The sequence below is a fragment of the Nansenia antarctica genome, assembly GCF_963989245.1.
Source record: "Nansenia antarctica genome assembly, chromosome: 13".
In the NCBI taxonomy this organism is placed as follows: Eukaryota; Metazoa; Chordata; class Actinopteri; order Argentiniformes; family Microstomatidae; genus Nansenia; species Nansenia antarctica.
This window is the reverse complement of record NC_137683.1, coordinates 15,124,434-15,148,502: the sequence shown is the minus strand read 5'-3', so window position 1 is coordinate 15,148,502 and position 24,069 is coordinate 15,124,434. Positions and strand designations below refer to the sequence as shown.

The 24,069-nt window shown below is 43.1% G+C and overlaps 2 protein-coding genes across 4 annotated transcripts in view; both read left to right on the top strand.

Moving 5' to 3' along the window:
* The first annotated feature begins 795 nt into the window (after nucleotides 1–795).
* LOC308169645 (kinesin-1 heavy chain-like) lies at nucleotides 796–20,642 on the top strand. Its single transcript, XM_080544353.1, has 26 exons — nucleotides 796–929; nucleotides 5,603–5,690; nucleotides 5,784–5,857; nucleotides 5,976–6,080; nucleotides 6,193–6,241; nucleotides 6,348–6,403; nucleotides 6,644–6,731; nucleotides 7,502–7,626; nucleotides 8,196–8,300; nucleotides 8,534–8,679; nucleotides 9,700–9,848; nucleotides 10,447–10,640; nucleotides 11,002–11,070; nucleotides 11,504–11,710; nucleotides 11,857–12,000; nucleotides 12,115–12,303; nucleotides 12,443–12,560; nucleotides 14,870–14,925; nucleotides 15,051–15,160; nucleotides 15,811–15,912; nucleotides 16,043–16,103; nucleotides 16,358–16,429; nucleotides 17,476–17,580; nucleotides 17,862–18,078; nucleotides 18,340–18,469; nucleotides 18,617–20,642. The coding sequence occupies exons 1-26, from the start codon at nucleotides 801–803 to the stop codon at nucleotides 18,621–18,623; spliced, it is 2,895 nt and encodes a 964-aa protein (XP_080400479.1). The 5' UTR covers nucleotides 796–800; the 3' UTR covers nucleotides 18,624–20,642.
* A 1,536-nt stretch (nucleotides 20,643–22,178) lies between these two features.
* The window catches only part of LOC308169646 (rho GTPase-activating protein 12-like), a 52,153-nt gene continuing 50,262 nt past the window's right edge, over nucleotides 22,179–24,069 (top strand). For all 3 annotated transcript variants that reach the window (XM_080544355.1, XM_080544356.1, XM_080544354.1), the window contains exon 1: nucleotides 22,179–22,267. The gene's annotated coding sequence lies outside the window, so the exon portion shown is untranslated. The remainder of the gene's footprint in view (nucleotides 22,268–24,069) is intronic.

The window sequence follows — 24,069 nt, the reverse complement described above, 5'->3', positions numbered from 1 at the left end:
GAACTTCACACACAACTTCATTTGATTTGACACAGTTTTAAGAACAGAACTGTCACAGGCTTGCAGAGGTGACGTCATTGGGTCCCACACCCAACAGGGGTCCCCAACCCAAGGAGAGAAGAAGCGTCTGACTCTGAGAACCACCGGCCGGGCATCATCATCATCATCATCATCACCTCCAACATTTTGAAGTTGCTTTTCAAAATTTCAACGTCATCGTTTTGAGGGAATATTCGACTACTTTTCGTTAAAGAACAGAACTGTCGGCTTGCAGAGGTGACGTCATTGACACCCCCCACACCAACAGGGGTCCCAAGGAGAGAAGAAGAAGTCACCATCATCATCCTCATCATCTCCACACATTTGAAGTTGCTTTTTCAACGTCATCGTTTCATATTTTGAGGAAATATTCGACACCTTTTTTGCGCAAAGGAGGGGGGGGGAGAACGAACTCAGCAGCATTCAGGGGTGCGGTCTACGGTGGCCGACAAGGGACAAACGTAGCGGTCTCTCTCCGCTTTGCCTCCCAAGCGGTCTCTCTCCTGCTCACTGCCTGGGTGGTGTTGCATAGTGTCTGACTCCACATCCAGACACACACAGAGCGAAGGCAGGAATCATATTTTGACCAAAGGAGGGGGGAGAACGAACGAAACGAACTCTCATCAGCATTCAGGGGTGCGGTCTACGGTGGCCGACAAGGGGCAAACGTTAGCGGTCTCTCTCCGCTTTGCCTCCCACAGGGACTCCTGCTCCTGGGTGGTGTTGTGAGTGTGACTCCACATCCAGACACACAGGCTAAGATGGCGGACCCACCGGCGGAGTGCACCATCAAAGTGATGTGCCGTTTCAGGCCGTTGAACAGCTCGGAGGTGACCCGAGGGGACAAGTACGTGGCCAAGTTCACGGGGGACGACAATGTGCAGCTGGCGGTAAGATCAGAGGCGTTCTGATGGAGCTAAAACATCTCTTAGAGAAAAAACAACATTCCCGGAGGCTAGGCTAGCTTAGCTTAGCAAAATGAAGCCGAGAGAGACTTGACTGCTAACGTCACCGACACAGCTTAGCTAAGGTGTAATTAACCCAAGGGCACTTTCCCAGTCCACTCGCCATTTAAAGCAGACAAGATCCGACTGGATGTTTTAAGATTGACGTGTCTTTTGTCGCATACTTCAAATCGATTCACAACAGATCTTTTTTTTTAGCTATGAACAAGATAGCAAAGCCAGCTAGCTAAGCTAGATTACGGCCTACTTTGATTCATTGATTTGGACACAAAGACGCGGAGGGGAGCTATTTAGCTTAGCTTAGCTTTAGCACGCCCCAGACATGTCGCTGTTTAATGTATGTGTATGTAGCTAGGCTTGTCCGAGTTTAGTGACCCAAACTGACTTAAACGTGCTGTGTTATGCATGTCATGAGGTTGAGTTGAACAAAATAAAAAGCGACAAGCCACGTCATTGATTGACAGCTGTCACATTGGGCTGGGTCGGGAGAGAGGTGAAGGTTTCTGGTCAAACAGTTCGTTGCTTGCTACACGTTTTCTGTCTGATTATTATTAGAAACGGTTCTGAGGACAACAAACATGTCGTCTGATTAACGGTCATTTAGTAGAACATTATGTTAATTCAATTAAATTAATTAAAATTAGAACGTCTGTGCGGCGGAGTGATACCTATAGTTAAAAGAAGTCCCAGTGCTGTTATACTGTATATCAGCACTCATGGAATGGAATGCCTCTCGTCCAATCAAATGACTTGGTCGGAACTAACTGTTGTACACACACACACACACACACACACACACACACACACACACACACACACACACACACACACACACAGTCACACACACACACACACACACACACACACACACACACACACACACACACACACAGTCACACACACAGTCACACACACAGTCACACACACAGTCACGCACGTGACATCATGACAAAGTCAATGACGACACAGTATCGTATAGCTTACGCCTACAGTTAACTCCAAACTTGTTGGATTTCCTCCAACTGGATTAAAAACACTTCCACCCAAACACCTAATTGTTCTTATGTCAATTGCCCAAACTGTTTCTTAAGTTCCCCAATAAAATGAATAAATAGTATTGAATAGGTTTGTGTTTATTAGAGGTCCCATACCCACTGACAACTTACTGCCATGTCATGTGTGGAGATGCCAAGGGTGTGGCATACTAGCCTACTACCTCGGGTACATTTGACTATTGTACAATGAACTTGCTTGTTATGGCAGGGATAATGGACAGATGTAATGGAAGTCGACGCTACAGGGTTTTATTGTGTATCGACATACAGCCAAAAGCCTGTAGAGGGGACTTAGGTTAAGGGCTTAGGTTAGGGGCAGGTGATGTCCCTCGCTTTCACTAAAGCAGATTGGCTCCTAGTCCTTTTCCCGGTCTCTCTGGAAGTAGCGTACAAATGTTTGTCCAGTTGCGCTCCAACATCTGAGTCAGATGACACATGCTGCCAATGCCATTGACACAGCCTCTTTATAGTTGGAACAGTTGGATGTTTGAGGGTGTTTATGGGATCGGAGGTGGGGTTAAAATCATGTCATTTGAGTAGGCAGCAAGGAGTGGAACATTTCTTTGTCCAAGTTTGTCTTTTAATAGAAACTCACACTTAGCTCACTTGCTCCACCCAGACCCCAGGGAATGAGACCGATTGGATCATGCGTTGTATAGGCTGGTGGGGTTGTCTGTTTCCATTGTTGCATAGTGTCTGCACTCTGAATCAGAACTGCTTTTATTACATCAATGTACGGGTACACACTAACATTCTTGGGTTCAGGTTCTTTGACATTGGCATTGCAGCAGAATACAAAATCAATAATAAAGTAAAGCAGGATACAATATCAACTAAATCAACAATAGCAGCAATGTCAACAGAATACAAAGTTAACAACAATAATAGAATAAAGTAAAATGAGTACGGTGATAATAGAAACCAGTAGTTTCTAGTAGAAACAAATGAGGTGATAAGGTAATAGTAGTTGTGCTGCTGTAGAACAGTAGTGCAAAATGCAATGCAGGTTGCAATGACATGAAATGCAATATCATATGCAATAATAGTTCAGATATGATACAGTACAGGAAGTTCAAGTAGTAGCCTAGTCATACTATGGGGCAGTACAACAGTTAGTTTTAATAGTTAATTTTAATAACAACAATGACTTATTTAACCCAACTGCGATGCTGGTAATCTCACTGTTACCCCTGGCAACAGACTACTCAAATAATGCCTCCCACATCAGACTGACCCTGATGTGCTGGGAGATTGTGTGATGTGCGTGTGCGTGCACGAGCGAGCAAGGCTTGAGAGCTATTTCTCCTAGTCATGCTTGGAGCCTGGTTTCATCCTGCTCTCTGCTGGGGGGAGTGGGCTGGGCATTATGAGAGAGGCAGGTGGAGAGAGAGAGAGAGAGAGATAAATTGGCCAGTTTATCTCCCAGTAATAGAGGACAACCGACTCTGCTGTGATAATGGGCCACCGTCTGAAAGGTTGGCTGCAGGGCCTGGAATAGTGTATGCCTGCTACTCTGATTACTGATAATCTGAACGCAATTTCTCCACCTCTGACAACGGAAGTTTGGCTCCTGCTCCTGGATATTAGGTTATTAGGATATTATATGTGTTGAGTGGGTTGAAGTCACATTGAAGTGAACAGTCAGGACTCCCTGGCCCCACCCCACACTGGTATCAGTAGAAGCATCTATGTATTTTGTTCTATTGTGCACACCGATCACCAAAACCTTAGACCGTATTGCCAGTGGTGTAGATATAGCAACTGAAGTGAATTATTTATACATCCATCCACTCCGACTCCATCACTCACAGAGAGAGAGAGAGAGAGAGAGAGAGAGAGAGAGAGAGAGAGAGAGAGAGAGAGAGAGAGAGAGAGAGAGAGAGAGAGAGAGAGAGAGAGAGAGAGAGAGAGAGAGAGAGAGAGAGAGAGAGAGAGAGAGGATGTCAGCACAGCATTGCACCAACATAACCTCACTTGTAGTCGTGCATTCAAACATGTTACCTGTGAGGACATCTTTGGTGGGATTTTATATTATTGGTGCAAAAATTACTGTTGAGAATGTAGTTGAGAATTCTGTCAAGTATTAGTTTTTTAAAGAATTGTATAGAATATTCTATAGAATCATTTCAACAACAACAACAACAACAACAAAAAATTCACCACAAATTTAACCACATTGCCCAAAATTCCACTAAAGTAGCTATGTTGGCAGGTGTACATAAACCACCATGATAATGATACAACATTGAGATATTCTGTTTCTACATTGTAAACCAATATGTCTGTTATTCCTCAATATTACCGTAATACTGACTGATTATGTGAATAGTCAATTATGAGAATGTTTGTTTGGCCACACATTTCTATAACATATAGGCCTAGCCTAATTTTTTGCCTGGGAGGTTGAGCCTATGTGAAAAAGTCTACAGACAGACACAAGTACACACCTGCACGTGCCTCAGAATTAAAACATTAAAATAGTCTTAAGCCCAATGCACACGGCGTGCGATTTTGTCGCACGGCAACATTCGATTCTCCATTCACACCACCGAAGTGAGTGGGTGTGAATGGAGAATCGAATGTTGTCCTGCGACAATATCGCATCGCACGTCAATGCGCACGGCGTGCGATATTGTCGCAGGACAACATTCGATTCTCCATTCACACATATAACATTGGGCTTTAACAACTTCAGCGTTCACGGTGAACGCCGGTGGTTGGGCACCTTTTGGAGTCCAAACTAACAGGCTCTCTCTGATGGAGGTTTAATGATTGCTGTGAGGTGCTTTTTTGGTTTGTCGTCACTAAGGCAAGACACATAGAGGTGTTGATGTTGCAGAGTTGTCTCTGGTAATTACAGTCTGATCTGGGAAAGGTTACAACGGATCTCCTTCCAATAAAACCTGCGTTGGGATAAATCCAATGAGTCATTTATTGTCGTTCATTCAATAATAATAACTCAGTTGTAGGAAAATACAATCAACAGAAAGAAAAACTTGAAAGTGGAGAGCAACAACATACCCCAGATGACACACAGTAGTTTACTCGTCACAACTGTTTCTGATGAAAACTTTGTTATTACAACAGTAGCCTCGTGTATTTTATACTGAAAAAGACAAAGTCAAAGTCAATTTTATTTGTCACGTGCATATCGTACAGGTACAATGTACAGTGAAATGTTACTGCCGGCTCCTAAGATGTGCTCCAATTCAATTTACAACCTTTAGACCTTCTAAAACATGTCTTATTATGTAGTCCTGTGACTAAATTGTGTCTTGTATCTCACCCCGGAGCCATTGTTGTCTAAATGAAAAACCATAGTTGGTCCCAACACAGTGTAATGAATAATATGAATGAAAGTTCAATAAGAGGACAGACATCTATTCACAGGACCAGTTCTTGTGATTCCGATTCACTCCGTAGCTCAACGCTGACATACAAAAGGGGCTTGTTTGTTTATTTCTATTGTATGTGTGAGGTACCTCTTTTATCATTGTAACACGTTTGGTATGTTGCTGAACTGTCTGTCTTCTCCTCCTCCAGGGTAAACCATACATGTTTGACCGGGTGCTCAGTTCCAATACGTCACAGGAGCAGGTGTACAACGCGTGTGCCCAGAAGATTGTCAAAGGTGAGGTTGAAGCACTTGGCCGGTCACGTCGTTCTTAGTTTTGTGTTCATAACCCCTCCTTAATTCTTGACACGTCCCTTCCGTCTAACACAGATGTACTGGACGGCTACAACGGGACAATATTTGCCTACGGGCAAACCTCCTCTGGGAAAACACACACGATGGAGGTGAGAGATGAGTACGGCTTTAGCAGCGGCAGTGCCGAAGGTCTTGAAACGCTTTGTTCACAACGAACCTGGCTCTGCCATTATTCTGACTTTGTGTCATGTCGTCGTCTTTTAACAGGGGAGCCTTCACGATCCAGACGGAATGGGGATCATCCCTAGAATAGTTCAGGACATCTTCACTTACATTTACTCCATGGACGAGAACCTGGAGTTTCATATCAAGGTATTATACAGTTAAGGCTTCAATGAGGCTTTTAAGTGTAGGGTTGGCCAATATGGATGAAAAAAAAAATTTGTCTCAGGATTCTTGCTAATCAGAGGACTCTCCTTTGCAGGTTTCATATTTTGAAATTTACTTGGACAAGATCAAGGACCTCTTGGATGGTACGCTGTTGTCCCTCATCTCCACTGTGTTCATCCACAGGCTTATTTAGTGACTCTTGAACATGGTGATGGTGTAATAACCCTGCATTTTTATATCCATCTGCAGTATCAAAGTGCAACTTGTCTGTACACGAGGACAAAAACAGGGTGCCCTATGTCAAGGTGAGACATTGTTTATTACACAGTTATGCAGTAAAGGTTGATGATGGATGAATTCATAAAGGGAGATTGCGAGATGTCGAGAACGACGGCTGTAGAACAGGCCGAGGTACACGAAGAACACAAGCTGATCCCAGCCCCCGAAAAGTCAATGTTATCCAACACTTCCTCATAATCATCCCTTTGTATAACGTCTCCTGTGTCTAACCAAACCGTGGGGGCTCGTGATGCTTTTGTCCCCAGGGATGTACCGAGCGTTTTGTGTGCAGCCCAGAGGAGGTCATGGACACCATTGATGAAGGAAAGTCCAACAGACACGTGGCTGTCACAAGTAAGCTGAACCCCCCCCTCAGCCCAGCTGCTTCTCATGGGTTCAACCTCAATGCATCTTCTGATGTAATCTCCCTCTAGTCTAGACCCATATCAGCCAGCCGTCGTCATCACGTAGCCGGCACAGCAGAGCTTGTACTAAGCTGTTTAGTTATATACAGGCTTCCCACGGGTCCTTGAAATCCTTGAAAGTTTGTGAATTTGAGAAAAGAAAATCAAGGCCTTAAAAGTTTTTGAAAATAGACATGGGTCATTGAAAGTGCTTGAATTCCCCCCTCTCTCTCTCTCTCTCTCTCTTTTTTTACATAATTATAGTAGATAACTCTCTGTATTGCTTAACTTAAGACAGTAACTTTAACATATTTCACAATATGTTGTTTTGCTGTGCTGTGGTAGAGAAGGCAAGAGACCATCTAGTGTTCACACATTCATGCCTCTCTTTTTAATTGTTGTCTGTGAGCGGATGGTTCCTACTTCCTATATAAATTCTCATCTAGATCTGTCTCAAACTACGCCGTGTTGGGTCCTTGAATTTGAGGGAATTGAGTCTTGAAAGTCCTTGAAAGGTGCTTGAATCTGATGTTTCAGAAGGAGTGGGAACCCTGTATATATACTTACATATAACTGAACGTGAAGCACAATGTTAACGGTGTAACAAGATGTCCTTGATTTCAAACTAGATAACGTTCTATGAATATACCATAACTGACCACCACATTGTTATTGTTATTGCTATTGTGTCAGATGATGATGATTCTTTGTGTGTTCTAGACATGAACGAGCACAGCTCCAGAAGTCACAGCATTTTCCAAATCAACGTCAAGCAGGAGAACTCAGCGACCGAACAGAAACTCAGTGGCAAGCTCTACCTTGTTGACCTGGCTGGCAGTGAAAAAGTATGTCAACCCCACCTATGTGTTCACTCTTCATCCGTGTGTCTGTTTCTTCTTTTTCCTCCTCTGTATCGTCTTCTATTGCACAATGCCTAGTTTCTCTACTGGTATTCCAGGGTTTACTACATGCTAAACCACCACGTTGATAACATCACGGTCCTCTAGCACATCACCATCTCTTTGTCCTTACTTACACCACAACCGCATTAATCTGTTCGTCAATAAGCTGCTAATAAGCCTAGGATGGCATTAAGCTCCAGCAAAGCCATTAACATACTTTGTCACCTTCTTTTCGTAATCTGTTTTTGTTACATCTTATCGTTGATGTTTATTATGGGTGCAGTTTTTGTCAGTCACTGTTTGTTTTGGTTTGGTTTGGGGGCAATATCTTATTTTAAGATATTTAAAGATAAGATTACGAATAAGATATTTATCCTTTCAGATGATCTAATCGTCCCAGGTGATTCTGATGTTGTAGTTATCACAAGGACTTTTGTGTTTGGTTGTTTCTCTCCTGAAAACGTCTGTTTGTGTGTGTGTGTGTGTGTGTGTGTGTGTGTGCGCGCTTGCAGGTGGGTAAAACTGGAGCTGAGGGGGCAGTGTTGGAAGAAGCGAAGAACATAAACAAATCCCTGTCAGCACTGGGCAACGTCATCTCTGCACTGGCCGAGGGCTCGGTGAGACAACACACTCTCACTGACGGGAACAACTGGTGGGGGGTATTGAAGATATGAGGAAATACATGTTCTTTTTCCTCATATGGAAATATGTCACAGTGTGACATGCAGCACATGTCTGACAGAAATGTACGCTTTTATAACCTAAACTGTTATTCTGAATTGATATGATCCTTTTTTTTTAGAAGTATCATGCTGAAAGTGTCTGTGATGTTATGCTATCCCTGTCGCAGAGCTATGTCCCATACCGAGACAGCAAGATGACCAGAATCCTCCAGGACTCCTTGGGGGGTAACTGCAGAACCACCATCATCATCTGCTGCTCCCCGTCCTCCTACAACGAGCCAGAGACCAGGTCCACCCTCATGTTTGGACAGAGGTACACTCTCAACCCAGGAATATTCTGCTAGCCCTGACAGCCTGGGGGCTCAGATTTGCATGTGCAACAACGTGCCACAGTCAGCCATCTTAACTAATATTTGCGATGAAACATAATCCAACGGGAGTTTTGAATACTGCAACTAGCATTTGCATGACATGCAATGCGTTTTTCGGACCGTTTACTAAAGCTGTGGTTGAATAGGCCTAATTACAGTCTGCTCATGGACATTGTTAAAAACCAGGTACAATAACAAATCATGCTAATTAGGGATGTCCCGATACTGATATCGGATATCGGCACGATATTAGACCTGAATGCTGGATCGCGGATCGCACCAGAAAAAAAAAAGGCTCCGATCCGATCCTACTGTCATGCGCAGTCAAACGTATGTGTATAAGCGATGAGGGAATGAAAACAGTGAACAGAAACGCGTGTCGCAGAAATGCTTCACGCGAGTCCTATATGCGCATAGCGCTGTTTGCTTCCGGTTTCATTACAAAGAGGTTAACCCTATATGTGCCTGACGTCTAACAACAACATTCAAATTACTCTAACTTCATATTTTTCGGATTTCAATGTATGACACATCATTTGAAAGCTTATGATCCGTAGTTTAAATCCACAACACGTCGCATTTGTTGCTTTAATAAAGGCTGGCAGTCTTTAATTTAACTGTTGTTGGTGTGGACTATATACTGGGGAGGTATTTGTTATTATTCAGGGGTCAAAAAATGTATACAAATATCGGATCGGTATCGGTATCGCAGATACCCGAAGCCCAGGTATCGGTATCGGTATCGGTAGTGAAAAAGTGGGATCGGGACATCCCTAATGCTAATAGACCTAGTAGCTAATAGTTTTTTTTCTTTCTCTGCTCAGCTATTTGCTCAAGCAAATTGGGGACCTGAGTGTTCTGTGGTGTCTATTATTCTGAAATGTCGTTTTTGGTTTGGGTAAAGTGGAAGTGACACACCCCCCTCTCAAAGGTGACACTTTGTTTTTCTCTGACATCATCAGAGCGAAGACCATTAAGAACAACGTGTGTGTCAATGTGGAGCTGACCGCAGAGCAGTGGAAGAAGAAGTATGAAAAGGAGAAGGAGAAGAACAAGACCCTCCGCAGCACCGTCACCTGGCTGGAGAACGAACTCAACCGCTGGAGAAACGGTGAGAACTAGCCACTCAAAAACCTTGTCTTGTTGAGCTGTACAACGTTCCAAAACAGCCTTGCACTGGTCGATTTAGTCTACTAGTCCATATGTTTATATGTTTATAAAAGTACACAGTTACATGCTAACTCCCCCCTGTCTATATACCCCCCTGTGAATAGGCCATATAGTCTATAGAAGTTCACATAATAGATACATTCTCAGATGTCTACCGATCATTTATCCCCCTTTTTATTTATATCCCCCCCTATTTATGTCTATTTATGTCTCATTCTTGTTTATCTTAGGACTGTGTTTGTTTGTTAGCACCTGGGGTTTGCATTTAAATGTCATTGTACGTGTTACAATGACAATAAAGATCATCATTCATTCATTCATTTCTTGCCATTGAAGAGGGAGCTCAAATGTTAACGCCGCTTTAGGGGTGGTGCACCCACCCCTAAAAACATTTGCTGCACTCTAAGAGCAAATGGTTTGGACTCATCAAACCATCAAAGCTTCTGCCACCAACCTCGAGTGAGCAAAGTGCCTTGTGTAAGTTATCTAATGTGAAATCCACATACGTCATCCCCTGCCTTCTATATCGCCCCCTGTAGGTGAGAGTGTTCCAACGGCTGAGCAGTTTGACAAGGAGAAGGCCAACGCCGAGGTGCTAGCTTTAGACAATGTGGTGAGCAACGAGAAAATGGCGCCCTCACCGGCGGGGGTCCCCGGGGTCAAACTCACCGACGCAGAGAAGGGGAAGTGTGAGGCTGAGCTGGCCAAACTCTACAAGCAGCTGGACGACAAGGTGAGGGGTTCAATACGTGTCAGAGACGGCAAGTGTCATTTAACAACAAAGCTTAGCTCGCATTGTGAATTCATTCTTACACTCCAGTCTGTTTCAGTGTTAATTATGTCTATCGGTCGTTTAAACAGACCATCCTCAAGCCCTACGGCTTGACTTTCTTTGTCATCTCTAACATCTCTCTCTCTCTCTCGCTCTCTCCCCCTCTCTCTCCTCTCTCCCTCTCTCTCCCTCTCTCCCCCTCTCTTTCCTCTCTCTCCTCCCCCTCTCTCTCTCCCCCTCTCTCTCTCTCCTCTCCCTCTCTCTCCCTCTCTCTCCTCTCCCCCTCTCTCTCCCCCCCTCTCTCCCCCCCTCTCTCTCTCAGGATGATGAGATCAACCAGCAGAGCCAGCTGGCGGAGAAACTGAAGCAGCAGATGCTGGACCAGGAGGAGGTGAGACCCCCTGCCGGCCGCTCTGTTAACCAGCCCATCAGTCTGCTGTGACTGGGCCATTAGGGCCCCACTAGGGGGGGTCAGACTGGTAAACCACACACAGCAGGCTTATAAACATGGGCCACCGAGCCTTGGGCAATAAGCTGAACTCTTAACACTTCACTGGATTGACTATAATGACATAATTATTGTCTTATGAATTAGAACACGATGGTGTAATTGGTATTGTCTGTAGTGTTTGTGCTCTCCACACAAAAAACCCACGGCTGCATGTGCTCATTAATTCCCTCATGAGCACTTAAAATGGGGGCATAATAATGTAAGGCTCTCAAAAACGGTATGTTTGGCTAACGGATGATGCGGAGGATCTGCTCAAAACCAGGCGATATACATGTCATCAAACCTGAACAGAAGTTCTTGTACGTGCTCCCAGCTTCTAGGGTCGTCACGGCGTGACCACGACAACCTGCAGACGGAGCTGAACCGTCTCCAGGCGGAGAACGAGGCGTCCAAGGACGAGGTGAAGGAGGTGCTGCAGGCCCTGGAGGAGCTGGCCGTCAACTACGACCAGAAGAGCCAGGAGGTGGAGGACAAGTCCAAGGAGTTTGAGATGCTCAGCGAGGAGCTCAACCAGAAATCGGTGCGAAACATCACTCGTCCTCGCTATGTTTGTTGTTGTTGTCATGGTGTTGTACCATGGCTCTTGGATTGGTTTTCCTTTTACGAGAGCAAGATATTGTCCCTTTTTGGCAAACACCATAACTTGATCCCCTTTGTTGTGGACAGAGTATCCTGGCCTCCATCGACTCAGAGCTGCAGAAGCTGAAGGAGATGACCAATCACCAGAAGAAGAGGGTCAACGAGATGATGTCATCACTCCTCAAAGACCTGGCAGAGATTGGCATCGCCGTGGGCAGCAATGACATCAAGGTAACCAGTCTTCCCTGTGTGCCAGTTGGTCAAAGTGTATCTGACGATGAAAAAATCGAACGATATCCAACATTGAGTGACGTCTTTCCTCTCTCTCTTCTCTTCTCCTCTCAGCAACATGAGAGCAGCGGTCTGATTGACGAGGAGTTCACGGTGGCCCGTCTGTACATCAGTAAGATGAAGTCGGAGGTGAAGACCATGGTGAAGCGCAGTAAGCAGCTGGAGACCACCCAGGCCGAGAGCAACAAGACAATGGACGAGAACGAGAAAGAGCTGGCCACCTGTCAGCTCCGCATCTCCCAGGTAACCGTCGTTGGTCACCATGGTGTCAACACTGACACAGGCCCTTAGAGACAATGGTGTGACTGTCACACAGATAGTTTAATTTGTTATCTATTACAGTAAAAGAAAAATGGTATACCTTTTCTCTCTCTCTCGGCAGCATGAGGCTAAGATCAAGTCTCTGACGGAGTACCTGCAGAACGTGGAGCAGAAGAAGAGACAGCTGGAGGAGAACGTGGACTCCCTGCACGAGGAGCTGGTCAAGATCAACGCTCAAGGTGACCAACACCGCTCGCAAGGGACTTGTAGTTCAACCCAGGGCCGGTCTTAGGCATAGGCGAACTAGGCGGTCGCCTAGGGCACCTAAATGCCTAGGACCGGCCCTGGTTCAACCCAATCTATCGAGTACCGTATTTTCCGCACTATAAGGCGCACCGGATTATAAGGCGCACCTTCAATGAATGGCCTATTTTAGAATTGTTTTCATATACAGGGCGCACCGGATTATAAGGCGCACCGGATTATAAAGCGCATAGAATAGAAAATACTGCAGTCAAACGTTTGACTGGGGTTGCGTTACGCCCAAGCTCCACCTACTGCGTTGCGTCAGCTCTCCATCGGTGTTGTGTCAACTTCCCGTTGTCCATGCTCCACCTGAGCGTTGTCACCGTCAACGTTCTACCTGCTCCACTGTCAAAAATATATATTTTTCCACCTCAAGTATCAGCCGTTCGTCATCCATTTTTGCAACAAGCGTCAAGGACCTGCGGTGATTCACAGCTGACTCGCGTGAATAGCAATTCGCAATAGCTGCGACCACGAGATATAGAGTAGTTAGCTACAAGCATTTTCAATCTGGTATTATCTCTATTAGTGGATTAACCGCTGTGGTGATTTAACAGCTGATAAAAATACATCAAGTAGACTACAAACAGAGCAAAACAATAAAACAACACCAGAAAACAACCAATAGGCTATACAATTATAACCAACAACCAATATGTGACAGCTCCAGGTGAAATGTGCAACGTAATTTTTCAGTTTTGTGACTGAACGCAGCCACAGCTACGAACGCTGCTAACAAAACACATCGCTACGAAGGTCTAAACTGTATTTTAATAACATGACAACATACTGGGAGAACATCGACATGCTAAAAACACATAACTACACATAACAAGATGAACACACAGTTCTTGCTTTTGAACACGAGCTAAAACGAAAGTATGTTTACAAGTCAACCCTCCCTTACCGGTAGCCTCCGGCAAACGAGAATAATGAATCCAATACACAAATTATAAGTGTTTAGTGATCGTTAAACTGTTCTTTATTATATCGAGTTTAAAACTTCAAGTTGAAAGCACCAAGAAGGACCGCCTCGAAATTCATTGATGTTCATGTCCCGTGCTCGCGCTGTTGCCTTCATTCGAATAGTGACTGTAGAGTAGGGCTGTTACGATTATTCGACGTCGTCGACGTCATCGACTACGTCAATACGTCGGTTAGCGTAGTATGCGTCGGTTAGTCGTAAATAAACAAAATGGCGTTTTTTTTTTTTCTTTTTTTTTTTTAAACCTTTATTTTACCAGGCGAGACAATTAAGTGTATGAGTGAAAAATGGATAGCTACTAGCTAATGTTACACAAGCAATGTAGCTCACCACAGTTCGTATGTCTTGTCTTCTGGTGTTAGTAACGTTAGCTATGTAGCTGGCTAGCTACGGTAGCCTATTGTCATTGTGGTGCGAGCACCTACTGTACGTTATCTAGCTCGTAGCTCGCATGCTACGTTAGCATCAATTTAGCTAATCATAACATAGCAGCGAGAGTAACGTTAGCTAGCTATGTGTTGTGGTGATGGACAGACTTCTAAATGGCCATGTTGGCATTCAAGTTGGCTAAACATAGCAGTGAGGTGGAGCCAAATACGTTTTTTTTTTTTTTTTTTTTTTTTACAGTACAAAAATTATCGTTAGACTTACCGATAAATTAGTCGTTAGACTAATCGAATAACCGATAAAATAATCGCTAGATTAATCGTTAGAAAAATAGTCGTTTGGGACAGCACTACTGTAGAGACGCTTCTACTTGCGGCTCTCTGTTCAACAACCCACTGTTGGAGTTTGTCCTCTAACTGTGTCTAACTGTGGCCATCTCGCTTTGTTCCCTTGGAAACTCTGTTTAGTCTTCTTTACTTGGGGTCTTTATACACACAAGTGGTGTGGGACTGTGAGTAAGCACAACACCGGTGTTTACTGATTACCGTAATGCTGCAAGCGGTGCGGCTTTGTAGTTTACCAGTCGTACTGAAACATTTTGACAGAGCGCCTTGAGCGCCGTGTACAACCAGTATGGATCAACCAATTAACAAATTGATCCATATATAAGGCGCTCCGGGTTATAAGGCACACTGTCGTTTTTTTTGAAAATTAAAGGCTTTTAAGTGCGCCTTATAGTGCGGAAAATACGGTAGATGTTTTTTTTAATAGATCATATGGACATTTCACTACAGTGTCGGGGTATAATTGCACCCTGTGGAAGGCGTAGAGGTGAAAGGATTAGTGGCACTCATTTTCCTTCCTTTGCAGAGAAAGTCCACGCCATGGAGAAAGAAAGCGATGTCCAATCTGCCAATGAAGTCAAGGTACAGCGACAGCCGAACTGTCTCTACTGAAAACGTCTAACTAGAAAACTTGAAAATGCACATTTCAGTGTAAGGTAACAGCATCGTTCGTGTTGGTAAACAGTTGTATGTGTTTGTGTCCTCAGGAGGCTGTGGAGAAGCAGATCCAGTCTCACAGGGAGACTCATCAGAAACAGATCAGCAGCCTGAGAGATGAGCTGGACAAGAAGGAAAAACTCATCACCGAGTATCAGGAGTAAGACCACATGCGGCGTGCACACACACCAGGGTTCCCACGGGTCCTTGACATCCTTGAAAGTTTGTGAATTTCAGAGAAAAAGAAATCAAGTCCTTAAAAGTTTTTGAAGATAGACATGGGTCATTAAAAGTGCTTGAATTCCCCCTCTCTCTCTCTCTCTCTCTCTCTCTCTCTCTCTCTCTCTCTCTCTCTCTCTCTCTCTCTCTCTCTCTCTCTCTCTCTCTCTCTCAGAAAAAAGAATGTTTTACGTAATTCTAGTCACATTGCTTAACTTAACACAGTAACTTTACACATATTTCACAATATATTGTTTTGCTGTGCTGTGGTAGAGAAGGCAAGAGACCATCTAGTGTTCAAGCCTCTACATTCAAAAGCCTCTCTTTTTAATTGTTGTCTGTGAGCGGATAGTTCCTACTATATAAATTCTCATCTAGATCTGTCTCAAACTATGCCGTGTTGGGTCCTTGAATTTGAGGGAATTGAGTCTTGAAAGTCCTTGAAAAGTGCTTGAATTTGATGTTTCAGAAGGTGTGGGAACCCTGACACACACACACACACACACACACACACACACACACACACACACATGCTACAGATTGCTTCTGCGTGTTGTGGTCCCTGTCTCACTCTCTCATCTGCCTTTCCAGTCTCAACCAGAAGATCATGCTGGAGCAGGAGAGACTGAGGGTGGAGCACGAGAAGCTCAAGTCCACTGACCAGGAGAAGAGCCGCAAGCTGCACGAGCTCACGTACGTTACTCCCCCTTCCCTATCTGAAACATAAATGTCTGACCGTATCTGACGGAGGAGTGGTGAGTGATATGAACAGTACCAGGGTGGTTGTGATCTCTGATCTGGTTGGTTGGTTGTGTGTCATCAGGGTGATGCAGGACCGAAGGGAGCAGGCCAGACAGGACCTGAAGGGACTGGAGGAGACAGTGGTGAGTTAGGACATCGTGACGTTAGAATTATAAGGTTCTATCTTTTTTTTTGTTAGTAATTAATAAAATACAACGGTTCCATCTCACAAAACATAATGCAATGTAAAAACTTTGAAGCTCAATATTTCTGAACTACCCTAAACGGAGATGGAACCGTATAATTCTAAGCTCACGACTTGTGTGTGTCTGTCTGTCTGTGTGTGCGTCTGTGTTGTGCTACCCTCAACTCTCTCCCTCTACCTTCTCCCATGTAGGCCAAGGAGCTCCAGACCCTCCACAATCTGAGGAAGCTGTTTGTCCAGGACCTGGCCACCAGAGTTAAGAAGGTGAACACCCCGAGTTTCCCCTTTCCATCAAATATTCCCTCTGACTTTGCATTCTATAGGAGCTTCTGTACAGGGTTCCCGCGCCGGTCTTAAAAAGCCTTTAAGTCTAAAATCCAGCAATCCGATTTGTAAGGCCTAAAAAGGTCTTACATTTCAGTTATTAGGTCTAAAAAATTAGGTGCTAGGTATTAAAAATGTGATTAGCTTGTCCTGCAAGGAAATCAGTCCGACCACAACTATTTACACGGAAATGAAAATGTACTTTTGAGTAATTATGGGACTTATTTATTTTATATTACTTATCCTTCAGACGTGAAATCCCTAATTTCATCACCTCGAGGATGGCAAAAAGCTATCATATGGTGTCGCGAATAGGTCTAAAATTCCATCCAAAGAGCTAAAAGAAATGTCTAAAAAGGTCTTAAATTTGACTTGTTGAAACTTGTAGGAACCCTGCTATAGTAGTATTGCAGCATGATTCTGTATCACCATCGTCTTGGTTGGAGTTTTAGATGATATCACACGAGCAGTGCACCATCACTAGCACAACACCAACACCCCTGCCTCTCTCATTCCCGGACGTGCTCCACTTTGCTTGCACCCTGCTGTATTTTTAATGAATGTGAGCAGACAAAAAAAAAGGCTGTGATGATAAGTAGGTCAGGCTTTCTTCCGAGGTGCAGATGTAAATAAGATACGCTGTGATTCAGATCCTCCTTGGTGACGAGCTCATCTTCTGCCTCAGGCTTCCAGCTCACTAAGATAAGCTACAGAAAGAGCCGGTGCTGCTGGATCTCCGAGATAAGCTCTGTTAAAGACGGACCCCCTGCCAGAATCCTGTCGCTTTTGTCACACATTTGATATTATAGCTGATTGTGTTTTGTTTCTTAACCTCTCGTTAAAAGTGTACGGACCAGTTGATTGGTGCCTTTCACTTCAGATTGAGAGACATGGGGAGTTTTCTCACATAGATGAGAAACAGATGGAACCAACGAATGTAAGTGTGATTAAAAACGTACTGAATTGATTGCACTGTGTTTGAACAGAGTGCTGAGATGGACTCGGATGACACAGGGGGCAGCGCCGCTCAGAAACAAAAGATCTCCTTCCTGGAGAACAATCTAGAACAACTTACAAAGGTCCACAAGCAGGTAAACACACACATTCGACACCCCCTGAAGCTAATGTTATGTGGCATATGTTTATGTTAATTGTGAGGGAAGTGTAATATAGCTCAATAAAATCAATTGGCTAGTACAATTACAAATTGAGTACACCATGTCCTGTGCTATGGAAAGGCTACTCTGTATCACTATAAGGTTGACCAGACAAGCCAAAACAATTTGCAAGGAAAAGTCACCGGTCAAATTGAACCATCTGGAAATAGATTAACCTGGACCATGTGACATCCTCTCTCCCTGTGCCCCGTCAGCTGGTGCGTGACAACGCAGACCTGCGCTGTGAGCTGCCCAAGCTGGAGAAACGTCTCCGCGCTACAGCTGAGCGGGTCAAGGCCCTGGAGTCTGCCCTCAAGGAGGCCAAAGAGAACGCCGCGCGCGACCGCAAACGCTACCAGCAGGAAGTGGACCGCATCAAAGAGGCCGTCAGGGCCAAGAACATGGCCAGGAGGGGCCACTCTGCTCAGATCGGTGAGGACACGTCTGCACTCACACACACTGGATTAAAATGTGTTATTATTCTATGAATACAATTTTATTCTTATTTTGTATACGAGAGAATGTTCTGTCTTGAAACACTCACACACACTGAATTAAAATGTATTATTATTCTATGAATACAATTTTATTCTTATTTTGTTATATGAGAGAAATGCATGTTCTGTCTTGAAACACACACACACACACACCCTCTGACTATGTGTAACGGGTGTGCTGTGTTTACCTCCCCAGCCAAACCCATCCGGCCCGGTCAGCCTCCCGTTGCGTCGCCCACCCACCCAAACGTAAACCGCTCCGGCCTCTTCCACAACAACCAAGTGCTGGGCATCCGAGGTGGGGGTGGGGCCAAGCCGGACAACAGGTAAGTGTGTGCCCACAGAGGAGCTAATTGTAAACGTGTTTAAGGGGACTTATATAATGATCAATTATATAAGTAAGCCAGGGTTGCATCAGAGCTAAAAAAAAATCTTTTGACACTCATGTTTTCTTCTCTTGTGTCTCTCCCCAGTTGCTGAATATGAAACATAATCACATTGGAAGATGCAGACATCACCCAGAGGAGCTGGCATTCTAGCAAACTGTCACATGGGACGATTCTTCCAGTATCAAAGCATATATATATTTATGAATATGTATATGTAAGACTTGGGTTGTACAGTTCTTCCCCTTAACCTTTTTGTTTTCCTGTATGAAATTGATTTCCTGACTAAACAAAAACACGGACAAAAAGAGTGCAATCCCTTCTGGCAACATTAACATGTAACTAATCATGCATAGCTCTGTTTTAATGCACAGTTTGTCATTAATGTCCTAAGATTTTAGTCTGCACTGTGCCAAGTTGAATGTATGTTGCAAGTTTTCAGATTAAAAGAAAACACTAAAAGGAAGAGATATCATGAGAAGCATCCTAGTCTAATTTATGTACAGTACTGTATTATCCAACATATCCTTCCTCATTAGATTGCTGAGCTTGTTTTTAAAAGGTTAAAGGCGTTAAAACACTACTGTCCAATAGTTAGAATAAGCACTGAACTTGATTTCTTTTGGGGCGAAAAATGGTGTACAGCACATGTGGTTGGGCAGTGCGCTAGTTATGGACAGATACAGTTGGGTAGAGCTGTGAAGAGAGTAGCAGACACAGCAAAACGATAATGAGATTTTATGTCACAGGGAATTAAGCTGCTTAATGTCACATCGAAGTCCAAGGTATCCAGTCAATATGTATTGACAACATAATGGTTGAACTGCATCGTCACATAGTCCTGTATATCAGCATAAGCAAGCACATAATGGCTTTTGGTTAAATTTAAATGCCACACTGATTTCACTGAACAGAAAATGTATCAATTGATACAATACTTCTTGGACCACAGGAGCATTTTCTGGACAAGTTCCTCCTTATGCATTTGTCAATAGAAAGCGGTTGTCCCTCCACTTCTGAGGGGAAAAAAATAAAGATCTTCCGGGATATATTGTTCTTAGGGAAAGTCCTCTTATCTATAGAACTGGTGTGAATGTAGATTCTGTGTGGAATAATGGTGAGAGAGAAGGGGCCATTTCATTAGACCAATTATTATTATTATTATTATTATTATTATTATATGAGTTTCACAGTTTTTCTGATGCGTGCACATTCTGTTTCTGTGCCTACCTGTGGTTGTGCTTTGGGCAGACATTTGATAGATTTCTTTTTCTTGTTTTAGTACTTTTTTCTTCATCTGTGTGTCCAAACCAGTTGAGTAACACCTGCTTATTTTTGGCTGGACTGACAAGGCAGAGGCTTGGTGGGATGGGGGGGAATGTTGACTAGGTTATCTGTCCTTCTCAAAGTAGTCACTCGTCTTCTTTAACACTTCCTTCCCTGCTACAGTAGGTAGATACTATTTATTTATTACAGGCTGACTGTAGGCGAGAGCTTTAGGCCCTGAGATTTTCTTTTTTACCTAAATAATGGTTGTTGGTTTTGTTCACTGTCATTCTTGATTTGACTGTTTGTATTCTCCATAAGAACATTGATGATCCAAACCATGTTTTCCTTCCTACATATAAATATCTGAAGCATCTGCAAAGTGATGATTATGTTGCTTGTGTGACCTCCTGACTTAGCAAGTGCAATATGGACAGTTATTGTAAAGATGATCTACAATGTTTAAGTGAGGGAGTGGGACTTGCATTTAAACAAGTAAAACAAACTAAATGAAACAGTCTCCTGACTTTTGGTTCATTATTTGATTGTTCTTTGAAGGTAAAATTGAACCTGAAGCACTTTGAAATGTACTTTTGAAAATGAAACCTGCCTAGAATGAGTTGTCAAATACTAATTGTGCTGTAGCACTGTGCTCAATTTCCACATATATAGTGAAGAGAAAAACAAAAAAACTGGAAATCAAAGTGATTGTCTCATGGTCCACCCTGGTCAGGACAGCACTGTACATGTATATGATGCAAGCTCTCTGTGTATAACCCTAGTGAGATCAATGAATTGCAGTGTATATCCTCAAGTGTTTTCTTTAGCCTTGGTTCCTCAAGTTTTTACCCTAAAGATGAAACAAATAAAGTCTCAAAGTGAACAGAGTTCTCTCATTGTGGTTATTTATTTCCACCAGGAAAGCAGCATTGTGACTCTTGGGTTTGGAGTTTTTTGGGGGTTATCCAGCATTATATTTACATTATGTCAAAAGATTACATGATGTGGTCCGATTTCAACTGCATTTGTTAAAGATACGATTGAAAAATCATGACTGACTACAAAATATATATTTCTGTCTGAACATTCCTTTGAAGGATTTCTAGTTATCAAGAAAAGTATTCTCTTAGAAGAAAACTGTACCAAACAGGCTAATTGGGCTAATTGGGCTGTCTCTCTGGGAGAATATTTTTGGGTTCTATGGAGTTGTGTTGGATTCCATGTAGAACCCTCAGTGGATCTGGACAGGGCTCCACATGGAACTCTTTCAACATGTCATCCCACAGGGACAGCCCAATAACCTTTTTTGGTTTTAGGTGGAACCATTTTTTATCCAAGTATACTGCTTGTGAACAAAGGGCATGGGGATGTACTACCCTAGTCACACCAGCAGAGGGTGCTTTTATACTTCTGAAACTACAACACAATGACAATTAATTTAATATGCCTCAGAGAAGATACACAGAGAACAGGCCATTTCTGATACAGATTAGATAGCATAGTTCTAGAAACCGAAACCAAAGCATTATTATTCAACAGAATACAGCCTACAGTAGGCTTATATCCGACAGATTCCAGATGTTGCATTGATAAGAGGTTGTGATTTAGGAATCAAGACCCCAATTATCAATGATCAGCTGATGTCTTGTGGAACCCTCTGCTTTTGCTATAGATAACCTACAGATAATGGTCTTTTATCATTATAACACAACAATATGCATAGGCCTACCATCACCACCAAGAAACCCCTCACTTGGTTTACCTAAGCATACTGATGATAATAATGCAACTCCAGTCCTGACGCAGAGCTCACTGCTGCCACCAATAAAAATGCCATAGACTTATCAATAAACCACATTCTGGATTTCAAGTGATGAAAGTCTAAACAACCCTGGACAGATTGAGCATGATGATAGAAGTGTGTTTGTTGCCTAGTAGCCTAGTATGGAGGACCAAGTCTGTCAAAATTAACAATAAATATATAGATAAATAAATGAATGTATGAACAAATAAATGAATGAATACACACAGTAATAATGAAATACATTTCTATATTTATTTATTCTTTTACGCGTTCATTCATTGTTTTCCACATTCATTCTTCATTTATTTATTCATACACTCATTTATTTATCTATATATTTATTGTTAATTTTGACAGACTTGGTCCTCCATAGCCTAGAGAGGCCCCCAAGCAGTGGTGAGCCACAAGAGGGCATGGCAGGAGTAGCAGCATCCATCAATGTTGGTGGGGTGCGCAGCGATAGCAGCACGTCGGGTGGGCTGGAAACGAGGCGGGGGACTGTGAATACTGAATACACTGAATACTGAATGACTCGAGTCCCATGCAGATTGTCTTAGACTGGGAACAGTTGGAGAATAACGGAGATACCAGCAACAGGAAAAGTTTCAGCCAAGCCCAGCACTCCCGTTTGCTCTTCGTGTTCTAAGTGGAGGAAAAACGATTCCCAGGTTTGTAAGGACATTGACTATTGTTTGCGTCGTCAATCTAAATCTCGTGTCTTTGGTTAGTTTGGGAGTTCTCCTACTTTGTTGCAATGCTGCAGGTTAGTGTTGCATGCAAACCGACTCGGTTACTTTTGTGTTGGTTTTCCTTCGAGCTCGAGCGACTAATAGTTAAGATATGGAAATTAAATGAACCTGTTTATGTTAGACTACGAAAATGTTTTCCTTTCACCCTTTTCTGTTATTGGTAAATGTTGCTTCGATATTGGTATCCTTTGATCCACGTGATCATCAATGTTTTGATTAGATTGAGCTGCATAGATATAGGCTATGATCGATTGTTTACAAATTGGTGTCGTGGATCAGAGATGAGCAATAATAATAATTGTCCATAGTCAAAACATGCTCTGTAAACAACTGATGGCTATGGGCTATTGCACCCGTTTTTTGGTGTATTTTTTTTATACAGCCTTTGTGTCCAAAATGTATATAATCAAATCTGAACTGTGTCTTTTTTCTCAATGTTGTGGCATATGGACTATAGCAGGCTTTAGCTTTAATTCGCATAGTGGGAATCCATCCTGGGAATGCGTGCTTATGCCGAATCAGAATCTTTTGTTGTAAATGAATATGGATTAAACCCCTTTTGTTGTATTTCAACAGTCTATTGAAAGTCCCTTTGGGCTGAGGGTCCCTGCCCCCCACCGAAGGTCTGTGGGGGCAACCTAGACATTCTTTGGCCCCAGTCGGGGTAAAAAGCGGGTAAAGGTTTGCCTTCAAAAGTATGTTTTCTATCTAGTCAAACGGTCTTTAAAATCCTCTGACTTCTATCAAAATGTCCCAGAATTGATCACATTCGATTCGAACATTGGCGCATAATATTGTTGGCGACATCTGTTTTGAATAAAAACCACTGGGACAAAGGCATCAGTGCGATTCTGGTCCTAGTGTGGTGGTTTGAACAGATGTGTGAAACAAAAGTAGAATTTCTGGTCTTTTACATAATATTATTATTCGAATTAATAATAATATGATGATTGTTGTTGTTGTTATTAACAATAACACATGCTAAACCAAGATGATCACCCCCTGTTGTGTTCTGGCATGGACAGTTATTGTAACTGTTATTATGTGTGTGGTAGCCTACTGTGTACATAGTGTGGGCTAGTGTTCTATTATCCACTAGTAATAATTCTGAGAATGTGTGCTGACAAGCCACAATAGTTAGAACATGAATGTATTCCATTTGTACAAGCCTAATAGCTGACCCTACAGGGAATTGTTCCACATACAATCCACAATAATCCAGGTTTGTCTGTCTGGATGGAGAAGTCATCTTCAGCATGAACACGCTTCTTTAGGTCTAGTGACTCTGGTCATGGGGATAGCTGTCATCAGGTGCTGTAGTAGGCCTACATGGAGAATTCAAAGAGGTGAATCGACAAGACACTCGTTGGAGCTCTGCTTTGTGGTATCATTATTGTGTTAACAGGAGTAAAGTGGACAGGACGATGTGTATCCTATCAGGATGTCACGGCAAACTAACAGGTGCTTTTGTTCATTAACAAACGTCCCTCTCTCAGAGGTATTCTACAGATAGCATCTAAAAGCTGTTTTTTAATACTGTAGCCTCGTTTCAGTCCTACTACTTCTCCAGGAAGGTTTTGATACAAGCTTGCCTGTTACCTGAAACACTGCATAGACCGAATGGGTTCATAGTTCATGAGACCATACAAAGAGTGATGGGCAATTTATTCTCATCTGCATTTTAAGTGACACATTTTGGTTTTGAGCAACAAGTTTGCTCA

Coding starts and splice junctions, on each gene's coding strand:
- LOC308169645 (XM_080544353.1), top strand. CDS start 801: ATGGCGGACCCACCGGCGGAGTGCACCATCAAAGTGATGTGCCGTTTC. Junction 6,081..6,192: donor ACCTGGAGTTTCATATCAAG/GTATTATACAGT, acceptor TCTCCTTTGCAG/GTTTCATATTTTGAAATTTA. Junction 18,079..18,339: donor GGGCCACTCTGCTCAGATCG/GTGAGGACACGT, acceptor TTACCTCCCCAG/CCAAACCCATCCGGCCCGGT.